Here is a 12,774-nt window from a genome sequence, read left to right as displayed (position 1 = left end):
CAATCTTCCTCTACATTATCGGACATAATAACTCCAATTGACAAGCTCAAGATCGCTTTCAGCACTCCGGTCAGACAATATCAAAGTGAGTCATTGTTCATTTTGGCTGCTTTCTGTTTGGAAAATGACCATGCTTTTCCTTAGGGTTTTCCGGCATATCCTCGAACTTTTAGTGCAGCTTGCCCCAAAATTCTTCATCCCTCCCTCGCCCAAACAATCACATTGCCACATTGCTTTGAATCCCAAATTTTCACCATTTTTCGACAAATGTCTTGGAGCTCTCGATGGCGTCCATATTCCGGTGAGCGTACCTGCTGAAAGAGCAGCAGCAAACCGCAATCGCAAAGGCTTTCTCTCTCAAAATTTCCTCGGTGTGTGCGACTTCAGCATGAAGTTCACCTACATGGGAGTCGGATGGGAGGGCAGTGCGCATGATGCCCGAGTACTTCAAGATGCTCGGTCACAGGATTTTGATGTCGATCCCGGCCACTTTTATCTGGCTGATGCTGGTTACGCTCTCGAACCAAATATCTTGGTTCCATATCAAGGTACACAATATCACTTACAAGAGCAAGCAATGGTTGGCCAAAGGTCAATTTTCATTGATTTTAATCTTGCTGCAACTAGAGCTCGAATCGACATCTTGGTGACCCTGGTTTTTAGACCTGCTAACCGAGAAGAACTTTTTAATCTGAGACATTCAAGTCTCCAGAATGTTATCGAGCGTACTTTTGGCGTGATTAAACGACACTTCAAGATATTGACGCAGGCCAGCAAGTACAACCTGGAGCAGCAATACGACATTGTGTTTGCTTGTGCTTGCATCCACAATGTCAATATTGTTCGGAACGGTCACACGGATGAGATATTCCAACAAGCAACCTTGGATAGCAGCAACAGTTACTTCCACAATCAGGAAGTCCTTGATCCGCCACCCAAAGGCGTGTACTCAAATGATCGAGAACAAGAGGAATGTGAGAATTGGAGAGACTCCATTGCCAAGGCTCTATGGCAACAATATGTCGCAACCTTACAAAGAAGGCAACAACAATGAACATTCATTTGCTTATTCCTTTTTTATAGATCATTGATTGCTAGATATGAAATGAAAATCATTTTTTATTTATTTTAGTAGTGATTTTAGTAGACTATAAGTGCCAAGTAAAAAAAAGAGATTGATCAAATGCATCAGTTTTGATGCATTTGATCCATCTCACGATGCAGCCATTCAGTTCGCAGATCCTTGTCCAAGATGCTTGTAAACATTTGGGCATTGAGATCGTCTCGGAAGATTCGGAAAGCTTTCAACTGCTTGTTTTGACTGGCTTCTTCCGCATGAACTTCTTGATACAAGGCCATCGCGCGCTGAAGGTTAGATTGGTTGTTTGCTGCCCGTTGTTGAATTCTTTGGGCGTGCTCCTCGCGTTGGGTGTTCATGTAGCCTACCAACCCACTGATAGCACTGGCAATAGAGTCTTTCTTGTGACCGCGTGAGAGATAGTTAGTCGGGCTGTTGTTTTGGTCGCTTTGGGGTTCCATCCCTTCTGGGCGATCAGGTTCAGCTGGTTGGGAGGGCATAAGAAGTCGCTGCCCAAGGGATCGAGATCCCTCGCCGGTAGCCAATGAAGTGCCAAAGATCTTGTCCAGATTGCGAAACTCGGGATACGGTACTCCCCAAAACTTCCTAGCGTTCGGATGTACCTATACATACATGATACATGCCAAAATAAAAAATTAATCATTTTTGATGTTCACAAAGAGAGAAGGATATCGAGAGCACTCACAGCTACATATCTCTCCCAGACATCGTGTGAAGCAGTCACCTCGCACAAAGTTTCATCCCAACCAAAACCACTAGCCTCTTTGCAGGCCAGGAAGGTGTCGTAATCCTTTTTGAACGATTGGTTCAACTTGGATTTGCATTTGTTGTAGTCGAGGAGTTTTTTGATTTCCGGGAACGCCTCCCTCAACTGTTGTGCAACGTGCCAGTGAGACGTGTTTTGGAATCTGTTATCTGATTGTTTCCCTTTCTCAACCTCTTGGACATACAGCTCAAGCAACATAACCTCCATTGGTCTGGTCCAGCGCAGTTTTTTTGCGCCTTTCTGGGAAGCAGTTGGGGCTGGAAGTGATTGGTCATCAGGATCTTCAACGTCGCCAGTTCTGGAATCTCGTGCAGCGCTTGGATGGGAATCAGAATCTTGATGTGAGGCAGTCACTTGCTGCATCGCTCGGATAGTGGCGGCACAATTTCCTGTGTGTCGAATGGCTCCTCCTCTCGGACGACCTCTTCCGCTGCTGGAACCTCGGCGATTAGGAGTTTGAGGCAATTGCACCTGGTGTTCTTGAGAGTTTTCGGGTGTTGGGTTGGGTGGATTTTGGTTGTGCATTGTTGGTTAGACCTTGTGAGCTGCCGGGTCTGAGATCGAACTACCAATAGATTAGAGGTGAAATAATTGTAATTACAGCCGATTGTATATATTGGTCTGCCAAACACCACCGGTATTTCATCAATATATTTGTGAAATACTTGTGAAATATATCAATGAATATACCGGTGCCAAACGGGGCCTATGTACATACATACTACGGTGTAGGTGTTTATGTAAATATGCACCTCCTTAGTTATTGATGATTGCCATATCCATCAACAGTGAACTCTTTGGAATGTGGCAATGTGAAGAATTTTTCTTCATTTATGGTGTTCAAAGTTGGTTTGCATAATTTTATGCATGCATAAATCATAAAATCATAAAATCTTTTTTGCAGGGGATATGACTGTCTGATTATGTGATACAAAATTTCCTCACCAAAATATTTTTATGATTTTATGATTTATGCATGCATAAAATTATGCAAACCAACTTTGAACACCATAATTGCTCTGTTGGCAGCGAGTCCAGTGAAATTTCAATGAATTTGGACTATTATCATGCATGTTACCAGGTCTGGTTGGTGAAATGTGACATTTGCATCAAAAAATGGGCCAAAAAGAGCCCAGCATCAGCCCACTTTTAAAATAATTTTTGGAAAAAAAATCTCCAAAATTTGGAACCCCCCTGTAGGGGTAGTTGAGAAGTCATGGGGGGCACTGTACACAGATGGAGGGACAAGGCCACCACGAAGGTATGGTAAGTAGTCCCATAGCCGAACAAGCGGTCGACGGAGGTCGACGGTGTGCCAAGCCCACTGATGCGGTCCAGGCGATAAAAACAAACCCTTTCCTTGACGGTGACAGAATTCTCCTCTACATCTTCATCCACTTGATAAAGATTTCTGCGCGGGCCGAGACGGCCAGGTTGGACACCATGACGGAGGGTTGTGGAGATCAAGACCCTCGGGCCAGTTTCCTGAAGCGCATGCACTCCGGCAGCAAGCGACACGCCGCCGAGGTTCTCAGTCGGGACGCAATCACTCTCGCCCTCCTGATCCAGGGTGTGTGGAGAGCGAGGCAGTCCAATCAGTCGTGAAAGCCACCGACCGTTTGAGATCCCGCCGAGGCGTGTTTCCGCAGATTCATACGGCTTCACTCCCAAAGACGTCGTATCCCGAGGCTCCCTCCTGCTACGTCCCTTTCCTGATTTGTGTGGTATGGCAAGGACCCTGCCATGGAAATGAGATCATGCCAGGCCTCAGGACAGGCCCACCAGGCAGAAACCCCTGGAACGACAACACTCACCAATGATGGGCTCAGCGCCAGGGTACTCTGAATCAGGGGAAACAACAAAACTCTGGACACAACCATTTGATGCGAAGGCTAGACACCCTCTTGCCCAATCCACACCACCCACCAACCCGGAAATATTTCTCCTAGAAAATTTACCACACATATATGCTCCCCCTTTGGACGCATCAACTATCCACAAACGCCACCGACACGCATCTGCCCCTCATGAATCTTTTGATAAACTGCATAGTTCTTTTGGCCGTGTTCTCCATGGGCTTGTGTGCGGCTGTACCCAGGCAAGTTGGAGACGGATTCGGCTTCGCGTTCTCCGAAGTCGGCGGGCCACCTAAGACAGAGCACGTCTAAGCCTTGATTGCATAGGTTTCCTGTAAAAAAAACATACCCAGCTAACCAACGGTTTTCATTTTACTTTGATTTTGATTTTCCAGTGATGGTGGAGATACTGGCACAACTACTAAGCTAACAGCAACGTATGTCACGAGTTCTTGCTTCTGACACTTTATACATCCAGTTTCCAGAGTGGATTACTCTCCATTCCCACTTTTAAATCAAACTCTTATTCTCCCTTTCTCCCGAGCCGTGATGAGCATTGCTGTAAAAAACGGACCCAGCTGACCCACGCTCCAACCATTTTGATTTTTTCCTTTTATTTTGTTTTTGTTTTTTACAGGGATGGCGGAGATCCTAGCACTACTCCTAAACCAACGACGTATGTCAAGATTTCTAGCTTCTTCTGCAGATCCCTTTCATATACCCAGATTCCAAAGCGCATTATAACTCTCCAGTCTCACTTACTCATACTCTTTCACGTCTGTTTGATTTATTCTGATCACATTTCTCCCGGCGAATTTGCACAAAATTTCTTAGCAGCGGCATTGGAATAGCCGCAATGGTAATGGACACCGTATCCAAAGGGTATGCATCCTTGCGGATCTTTTTTTACTCAAGAACATATTATATAACCTATTTTCTATTCGTCATTTTCTAGACTTGGCGCAGGTGGACTCGGGAAAGCTGCCAAGATCACAGGCGCCATCGGCAGCGGTCTTAAGGGTTGAACACACTACCAGAGATTACAACCAATGATTTGAAGCTGGTCCTCAAGACTCTTGTTTTCAGATGTAAAATAAATGTATATATATATATACATATTATGTAAAAATATCTTCGGTGTTGCACACTCAGTGCCACGCGGAAAGTTAAAACCAACAAGCGATTTGCTGTCATTGCATGGGGTTTGACTTGATCGAACATCAATAACTTTCATAAAGATAGATGATTACTTTTCAAGAGCATAGAATCAATGAGAAATTGATATCTTGATGAAAACATTTCTTCATTCAAACAGAAACGAACCACATCATTATTTTTTTACGTTATAAAAAAAGGGGGGGTGAGAGCAGAAATGTCGATCGAAGAGAAGAAAAAATACTAGAGAAGTGGAGGGGTACACGTAAGTGCGGAGTTACTGGACAAGGATGTAACCAGAGACGGCGACGCCGAGGCCCATGACAACGCTCTTAACGGTTCCGGCAAAGTCGTTCCAGAGCGGCCCATCGGCGTCGCTCTTGGCAGCAGCCTGGGTAGAGTTGGAGCCGGCGGCGGCCATGGTGCCCGATTGGCCAGAGGGAGTGGCAGTGTTGGCTGTGGGATTGCTGTGGACGACGGTGGCGTTGTGGGGGAAGGTAGCGTGCCCATTCCTGATTGCAGTAAAAGGCGGAGAGAGAGAAGAGGGTTGAGTGACTAGTCGTAAGGAAGTAGGAGAAAGAACAAAACGTACTCGACGGTGAAGAAGCTGGCAGCAAGCAAGTCGCCAAGCCCGCTGCTGGCCACATACCCGTTCACATACCAATGTCCCGGGGCAGTCCCAGCGGCGGTCAGGTTGGAGGGCGCGGCGAACTTGGACGGCTGGGCGAACAGCATCCAGGCGTATCTGTGTTCGCCCGTGTTTGGGAGAGGACCCGGGCCGGCGTAGTTCGTCACGACTGTCCCCGAGCCCACGTTCATCGCCATCCCGCCATCGGCTCCTGCATCGCCGAAAGTCGCTCCGTTCTCCAGGAAGTGGCGGTAGTTACCCCTTCATAAGTGGACATCATCTAATTAGCCCTCTGAGCGTGTGATTTCAGGTAAGAGTTTCTTTCAGGCGTACTCCTTGTCTGGGTTTCCCAAAGCATTCGCATCGGCTAACATGAGTGTGAAGGCGTTGGGGGCTTTGAAGGCGGTAGGGTCGGCAGGCATGACAGTGATCGTAGGAAGAGTCTTGACATCTGTTGTGTGAAAGCCAAGAAAAACTTTGTGAGTAGACCGGTAATATGAGAAGAGATGAGAGTGTATGCACCTTCTGCGGAGTATGATTTTCCGAGGGTGATGGGTCCGCTCGGGTATGCCACATGAAGGACTGCTTGTGCCTGCAAGCAAGTAAGCCGGGGAATGAGTCAAGGATCGATAGGGGGTCATCGGAGGGATGAGTCGTCGCGCACCTTTAGCGGGATGCCAAAGCCATCGGGGTAAGGCGCAGAGAGAAACTAAAAAAAAGAAGCGACGCAGCAAATGGCCACCAGGCAAGAAAGGAAGGGTCAGTGTGCATTTGGTGGAGGCTGAAGGGGGGACCATGGGGGCTCACGAGGTTGTCGTATTTGGTGGCCGAGTCGGATACCTGGTCGGAGGTGGCGTGACCTTGGGCGAAGATCAACTGGGGGGAGGAGACGAGGAGGACCAAGAGAGTAGACGACAACATAATGTGACGTGGAATAGGCGATAAGGGTGAATAACTGAGCTGAATATTAATCGGCAGGTGGTATTCGTGTTTGGTTTGTGTGGAGCAAGTGTGCCGCTGATTAGGTATTTATAAAGGTAATAATGTAATCGTTATGGGTCTGGCAGGTGTGTGTGTGTGCGTGGAGGTTTTTCTGGAAAGGGAGAGGGAGAAGTTGGCCTGGTTCGGTTTTCGGTGGGCTGTATCTGGAGGGTGGGAGTGGGAGACAAGTGGCTTGATTGAGAAACCGACCGACACGAAGAAACCGCACACTCCACAATCCGCGAGGGATAAAACTGTTTCCCCAGGCTGTATCGACGGTTTTTTTCGCTTGTGTATTCACGAGCAACACCTCGGCTAGATATTCTTGGAGGGGCCACTGGATGAACGAGCAGCACCCGCTTGATGGTGGCGAACAGCGGACACCGTCAGGCTCCATGGCTGATGGGCCAGGAAGGTCGGCCAGGAGACAAGTGTCAGCGGAGTCGAATCGCCCGGAGATCTGAGTCCGGCGGAGACTGTGTCATCGGCACACTTTTCCTTCCCCTTCCCAGAAAACCTGAATAATTCCTCAGATCTCCATCCACGAAGGAACAGGCAACGAAACGCTATCTTTCCCCTATCAAAACCATGTATTTACAATTGCATCATCATCTTGCAATGTCTCAAGCTCCATCATAGGACCCATAAAAGGCTAAAGATTTTTGGGGGCCAAACCCCACAATGGTGCAAACCAGAAATCTTTGAATGCCCTTTTTTGGCAGTAAACATACACCTCTAAAATGTTTATGTTCTGCATGGGGGAGGGGGCCGTCAGCAACCAAGAATGTGTGAGTCTCTGCAAGAGAAAACCCAAAAGGCACCCCTCGCAATGCTACACCACTGCTGGCAGTAGATCACCACATATTTCTAATCAGAGAAGAGCTCAATAATACTATACTTGGGGGTAATCATACATCTACATTTTGACCAACAGTTATTGCAATGTTGGGATTCTGAATGGATTCCCTGTCCCATGTCATGTCCGGATCAATTATGGTTGCTTGCTCTCAGTCATATAGCTTCATAACATTGTTGGGCACCTCTATCCAGTGTCAAAGTACCTTGATTAGCGGTCTTATTTTCTCAATCATACTAGGCTAGAAATGTCAGTCTCATCTCATCTGAGTCCAAAAATACACCTTCTTAACCATTTGCTTCACTCAAGCAAATGTCACAATACAATCACATCACCTTGTGGCCGCAAGAATGAAATTGAAAGAATGCGCCTGGATGGACCGTTCTGATCTAGAATAAGCGAGCTTGAAGAATCAAGCGCCATGGCTCCATGAGTGTTGCTGCCATGCTACTGAAGGATTACTCAAGGATGATTCAAGAGATAGCAGATGATGGACGACTATAGGCCAAGAGAGACAGTTGTAGGCTGAGAGCACCATTGCTCTGGAAAAGAGAAGCATTGGGTGATGCTGACAAAATGCATGATTCTTTTGGGACAAGTTTGGTTTTGTGACTGCCCCCTTTTTACGAGCGGTTTGGAGAGCCCTGTGCAGTGCGACTCCTCTTCAAAAAACATATGCATCCCGATAAATGTGCAGTTATCGTGCACCAGTCCACACTGACTCATGTTATTTGGAACCATCACACCGGGAGGACAACCACAGATAATTCTTTCGGATCCAGAATTCGGATCAGGTATTTGAAAAAGTTTGCTTTACACACACACACAAAAATACAACAGGTCTACTGCAGAGGAGGGGAAGGCAACAAAATTTGGGGCCAGGAAATAGTTCATAATATACATAAAAATATACATAGTTCGAAGAGTGGAATAAAACACACGATGATTTGGACACGCTTGCAAGCTCTTTTCTTCGTTTCGCTGATTATACGGCAGGTCGCCGCTTTACATAAATAATAAGTTAGGACGTGTCATCAAGACTTGAAAGAAATGTGAGGGAATCTGGAATGCGACGCTTCGCGAGCGCCCGTGTCTTTTCCGACGCATCAAGCCAGGTAGTTATCGGCAGCAGGGCCACCAGGAGCGCCGGTCTTGGGGAACGCTGCGACGCGGACGGCGCCAGGGAGCTTGTGGTCCTCGAATGCGCGCCCACAGATCTCGCTGATCTGGTGGACGGCGGACGTGGGGGTGTAGTCGAAGGGGATGCCGGCGGGGTGGGCGCGGATGGCGTCGATCATCGTCGCCGATTTAGTCACGATCGCATGGGCACATGGGGTGCAATACGTCGCCTACGAAAACCACACCCACACACCACAAATCAGTCTCTCTTTTTCTTCCGCCGACATCGTAGGCCAGAGTGGGGGAGACGTACCTTGGGCACAGCCATGAAGGCCCGGTCCGCCTCCGTCAGCTTTCCGGAGATCAGGGACACGACCTCGCCGAGCGTGATCTTCTCGCCGGATTGTGCCTCGACATCGCCCAGAACGGAGGGGAGACAGAACGCGGAGTTCTGAGTGTACTGGGTGCAAAACATGTCCCTGAAAGAAAAACCAGAAGGGTCAATATGAGGACGGTTAGTCCTAGAGGGGGGAAGGGAGCGCGTACCTAGTGACGTCGTAGTGGGTGAGGATACTGTACATGGCCACCGCCGCTATCGCGCCTTCTTGCAGATCGCTCGCACACTCGGTCTTGATCGCATGACTGGCCGAGGCGAGGGCTTGTTTAGAGCAGGGGGAAGCGGCACAAGCGCCGGAGACCCAGTCCTAAAAAGAGGCGGGCAAAAAGGTAAGCACACTCGAGTTTTTAAGGGGGGAGGGATGGGAGGAGTGGGACTGACGTTGATGGGCGAGACGAGGGACTCCTTGGCCTCGAAGATCGACGCCAGGCCGAACATGTTCGCGCACCGGCTGACTTCTCCGCCCAATAAGGCCGAGGCTGCCACCTGGCAGGACGGCGAAAGATGGACTGGGTCTCGCGTCGCCGCTGTTCCCTGCGGCGCCATCGGCCGGCCGCTCGGGATGCCGAAAGGGTGGCCAACCGTCTCGCGGACGCTCAGCACACACCCCATCATCACCATCGAGATCAGCTGGAGTGAGAAGGCCATCGCGGAAGGTTGGGAGGATGGGGCGGTTTTTGGGTTGCTTGGTGGCGAAGTTTGCAGGATCAGGGATCGAGAATCGGACTCGGGTTGAGCTAGAAGCCGCTTCAGATTCGAGACGAAGGAACTATCTGGTTTGTAAGGCTGAGGGAGATGAACTAAGTCGAACTATAATATATGTACGAGGGGAGAATGCAGTTGAAGAGATATTTTGGGAAAGCTGAGCTTTAGATGAAGAAGATGATGATACACAGAAGACACAATACAGAACAAGCGGATGGTGAAGTGGGGTAGGATGGGGAGACAAGACAAGGCTCGATCTGGATGCGGGTTTTATAGACCAAAGGAAAGACAAGGAGGCCTCCGAAAGACGATGATACGACTCTGAGGGCGTTGTCCACTTGGAGGTGGAGCTGACCCGGCACCCAGACAGACCATACCTGTTCGAAACCAACCAGCGAGCGAGGCGGAACAGGCATCTGCAACCGCTGTTGGTAGCTTGGTTGCCTTGGGTTGCGGGCAGTCGGCCACTCGCCAATTCTTACAGGGACCCAGCAAGCCAGCCAGGCTCAAGGAAGAACCTCCTCAGGCTCAGGCTTCAGTGCGATGGGATAAGTTCAGGGAAGCCGGCTTAGCTTCTTGCTGCTCCTTGGCGAGCGCGCCATGAATGACTAGGCCATCGCGACTCAGGAATCCTTGGGTGTTGATGGCGCGTCCCACATAGGGTGCTCTCATATGGGCGCGTAGCAAGCGTTCATGAATGGGTCCTATACACCTCATCACGAACGGCACCAGTTGCACATCGAAACTGGACACGGTGCAGTCTCATTGGAACACGCTTGACAATTGCTGGCCAGCACAGCAGCTATCCCGCCAAGGCAAAAGTAAAGCACTTGCCGACACTCATCATGCCGGAGGTAGATTCAGCAGCAACTTAAAGAACATTGAACATAGACTGGGGCTCACAGTCACCAGGACGATCTCACCCATCATGAAAAAGCTGCACACTGAAAGTCATGACGGCAGTTCAACTTCCAATAAACATTTGCATTTCATAACCTTAGGCGAAAAGGCCCGGATCAATGTACAATTTGTTATTGGTGATTATGTGAGTCTCCTACACAAGTATAGTCGAGAATGAGCTAAAGTGATGCTTCTCTGAAGTTGCAAGGATGAAGGAGTGCAGCATGCCTTCCACCGCAGATGTATTCGACCGTGCGGTGGATGATCGAACACGGCAATGGCAGCTGTCCGATTTGTCGCGTTCTTCTCTGAAGAGGCTCTTGAAAATATGGCTTCTTCCAAGCAGAACATTGCTCTGCTTGTCTAAACTCATCACTAACACACACGCATTTTTATTAATCTTTATGTATCGTTTTGAGACACTGAGAGCGCAAAAGCACGGGTTGGAGCAGCCGGAATCGAGAGGAAGCCGGATTTGTGAGAATCTTCAATAGCAGGAAATGAGAACTCAAATGACGATGAGAGATTTTCTATTGAAACATTTAGAAAGATGATCAATAATTGGATGAGAAAAGAGAGAAACGGTCAACGATGGCCTCAAGTCCATGGGCACAAGATAAGCCACAGCCTCCCATAGATTCATGTCAAAGGATGCATCAAGTCCCAGTGGGGTGGCTTGGAGCCTTTGCAGCCCCTTGGATAGACCCAGGGAACAGACGACTCGCCCGCCCTACTCCAGCCTTGCAAGAAGTCAGCCGAGAGTGCCCGGGCAAGGTCTGCTCGTGGCAGCGGACCGATCACAGTCGGAGCTGAAAGCGCCTGGGAGATCCGGTCGTGGAGGAGGGCCTGCGTGCGTGTCCAAAATGTCTCCTGAGGCAGAGCGACGTCTACATGTTGTGGAAGGCGAGGAAGAAATTTAGGATATCTGACAGAATGTATAGCCAGGAAAAGGGACACGTAGAGGAGGGAAACTCGGTCGCCTACCTCGGTCGATCAACATCGTGAGCATGTGGAATAGCTGGGCTGCACAGGAAGGGGGACAGTAACGAGCTTTGAGCGGCCCAAAGAGGACGCCGCGAACCCCGGAGGACAAGTAACACGCAAGCGGGGCAAAGGAGACGTCTTTGGCCTTGGTGAGGCCGCGAAGGTTAGTGATGGCGGCGACGAGATTCTGGCAGCAGGAGTAGAGTTGCTCGAAGGGCGCGCTGTCGATGTATTGGGCCACCAGCGGGTCCAGCGGCGCACCGGCCTCGTCCGCGGCCGTCGGGCTCGCCAGATACACGGCCCGGAGGACGACCTGTGTGAGGCCGAGTCTCGAGGAGGCGCGGTGGGCCTGGAAGGCGTGCGCGAAGCGGACGAACAGCTTCTCGGCCCACGGAGCCGCCGCCCCCCGCCCGTTCATTGCCGCTTCCAGGGCTGGACGGTCGACGCATGGGTTCCCGGCCAAGATGTGTGCGTTTGGGAACACGTACATGTCGGGACCTGCGGGGGAATGACGGGGGTCACCAGCCTGTGCACACGAAGATGCGATGCGGGGGGAGGCAGCGACGTACATTTCTGCTCAACAAGCTTGAGCCAGTCCATCGGGCTGAGTCCACGGGCCCGATACGTCAGGCGCGCTCCCGCGGTGCTAGGAGCTGGCGTATGCGGGGGACGATTGGCGATGATGATGGCGAGGATTGCGCGGATGTTGGGGAGCGCAGCGGCGGCTTGGGCGGGGCTCAAGACGCGGGCGTAGCCGGCGAGGGCGGCGTTCCCGTCGGCGAAGACGGGCTGGGTCCGGGGCGCCTTTGCGCGCCGCTCGCTCTCCTCGTCCGCGTCCGGCGCCCGCCGTCTCTCTACGCATCGCCAAACAAACACTAGGGCCATGAGTGGGTTGGGGGGCATGGGGGGGGGTTCAAGGGAAGGGCGCACTGTGGATGGAGGCCTTCAAGCGACGGAGGCAGGCGACCACGCTGTGCGGGACGGATGCCTGCTCGGCCAGCGTCTCTAGTTGCTCGACCAGCCGGCGGGGGGAGCTCCCGGCGGGGGAAGACGGGCCTGGCGGACCGGACGGTCCCGGGCCTGGGCGGAGGGGATCGGCGGCGGCGCCGGCATGGGCCCGGGCTGGCGACGAGAATTGCGGGGTGGCTGAGAGCTGCGGCGAGGGGGTCCGGGCAGGCGGGGATGCGGCGGGAAGTGGAGCGGCCGGGGCTGAGGGAGGCCGTGCTGGAGGAAGCTGGGTCGCTCGACTCCCGCCACTCGCCCGCTCTCTCCATTCGGAGAGGCTATCGGCTAGGAGCTGCCAGTATGTGTTCATGGGGGCCATTCTC

General features: G+C 50.9%; 2 protein-coding genes across 2 annotated transcripts; both read right to left on the bottom strand.

Annotated features, from left to right (window-relative positions):
* Positions 1-5,153: 5,153 nt before the first annotated feature.
* PtA15_14A298 (uncharacterized protein) lies at positions 5,154-6,425 on the bottom strand (the record flags this gene model as incomplete). Its single annotated transcript, XM_053162998.1, has 6 exons — positions 5,154-5,388; positions 5,469-5,765; positions 5,838-5,955; positions 6,027-6,096; positions 6,169-6,213; positions 6,312-6,425. 6 exons carry the CDS (start codon positions 6,423-6,425, stop codon positions 5,154-5,156), a joined length of 879 nt encoding a protein of 292 aa, XP_053026969.1.
* Positions 6,426-8,447: 2,022 nt separating this feature from the next.
* PtA15_14A297 (uncharacterized protein) lies at positions 8,448-12,770 on the bottom strand (the record flags this gene model as incomplete). The annotated part of the gene is made up of 8 exons (XM_053162997.1): positions 8,448-8,690; positions 8,774-8,939; positions 9,007-9,164; positions 9,239-9,667; positions 11,177-11,349; positions 11,447-11,944; positions 12,016-12,300; positions 12,377-12,770. 8 exons carry the CDS (start codon positions 12,768-12,770, stop codon positions 8,448-8,450), a joined length of 2,346 nt encoding a protein of 781 aa, XP_053026968.1.
* Positions 12,771-12,774: the final 4 nt, after the last annotated feature.

The sequence above is a fragment of the Puccinia triticina genome, chromosome 14A (genome assembly GCF_026914185.1).
Source record: "Puccinia triticina chromosome 14A, complete sequence".
NCBI lineage: Eukaryota > Fungi > Basidiomycota > Pucciniomycetes > Pucciniales > Pucciniaceae > Puccinia > Puccinia triticina.
This window is presented reverse-complemented; position numbering and strand designations above follow the sequence as displayed.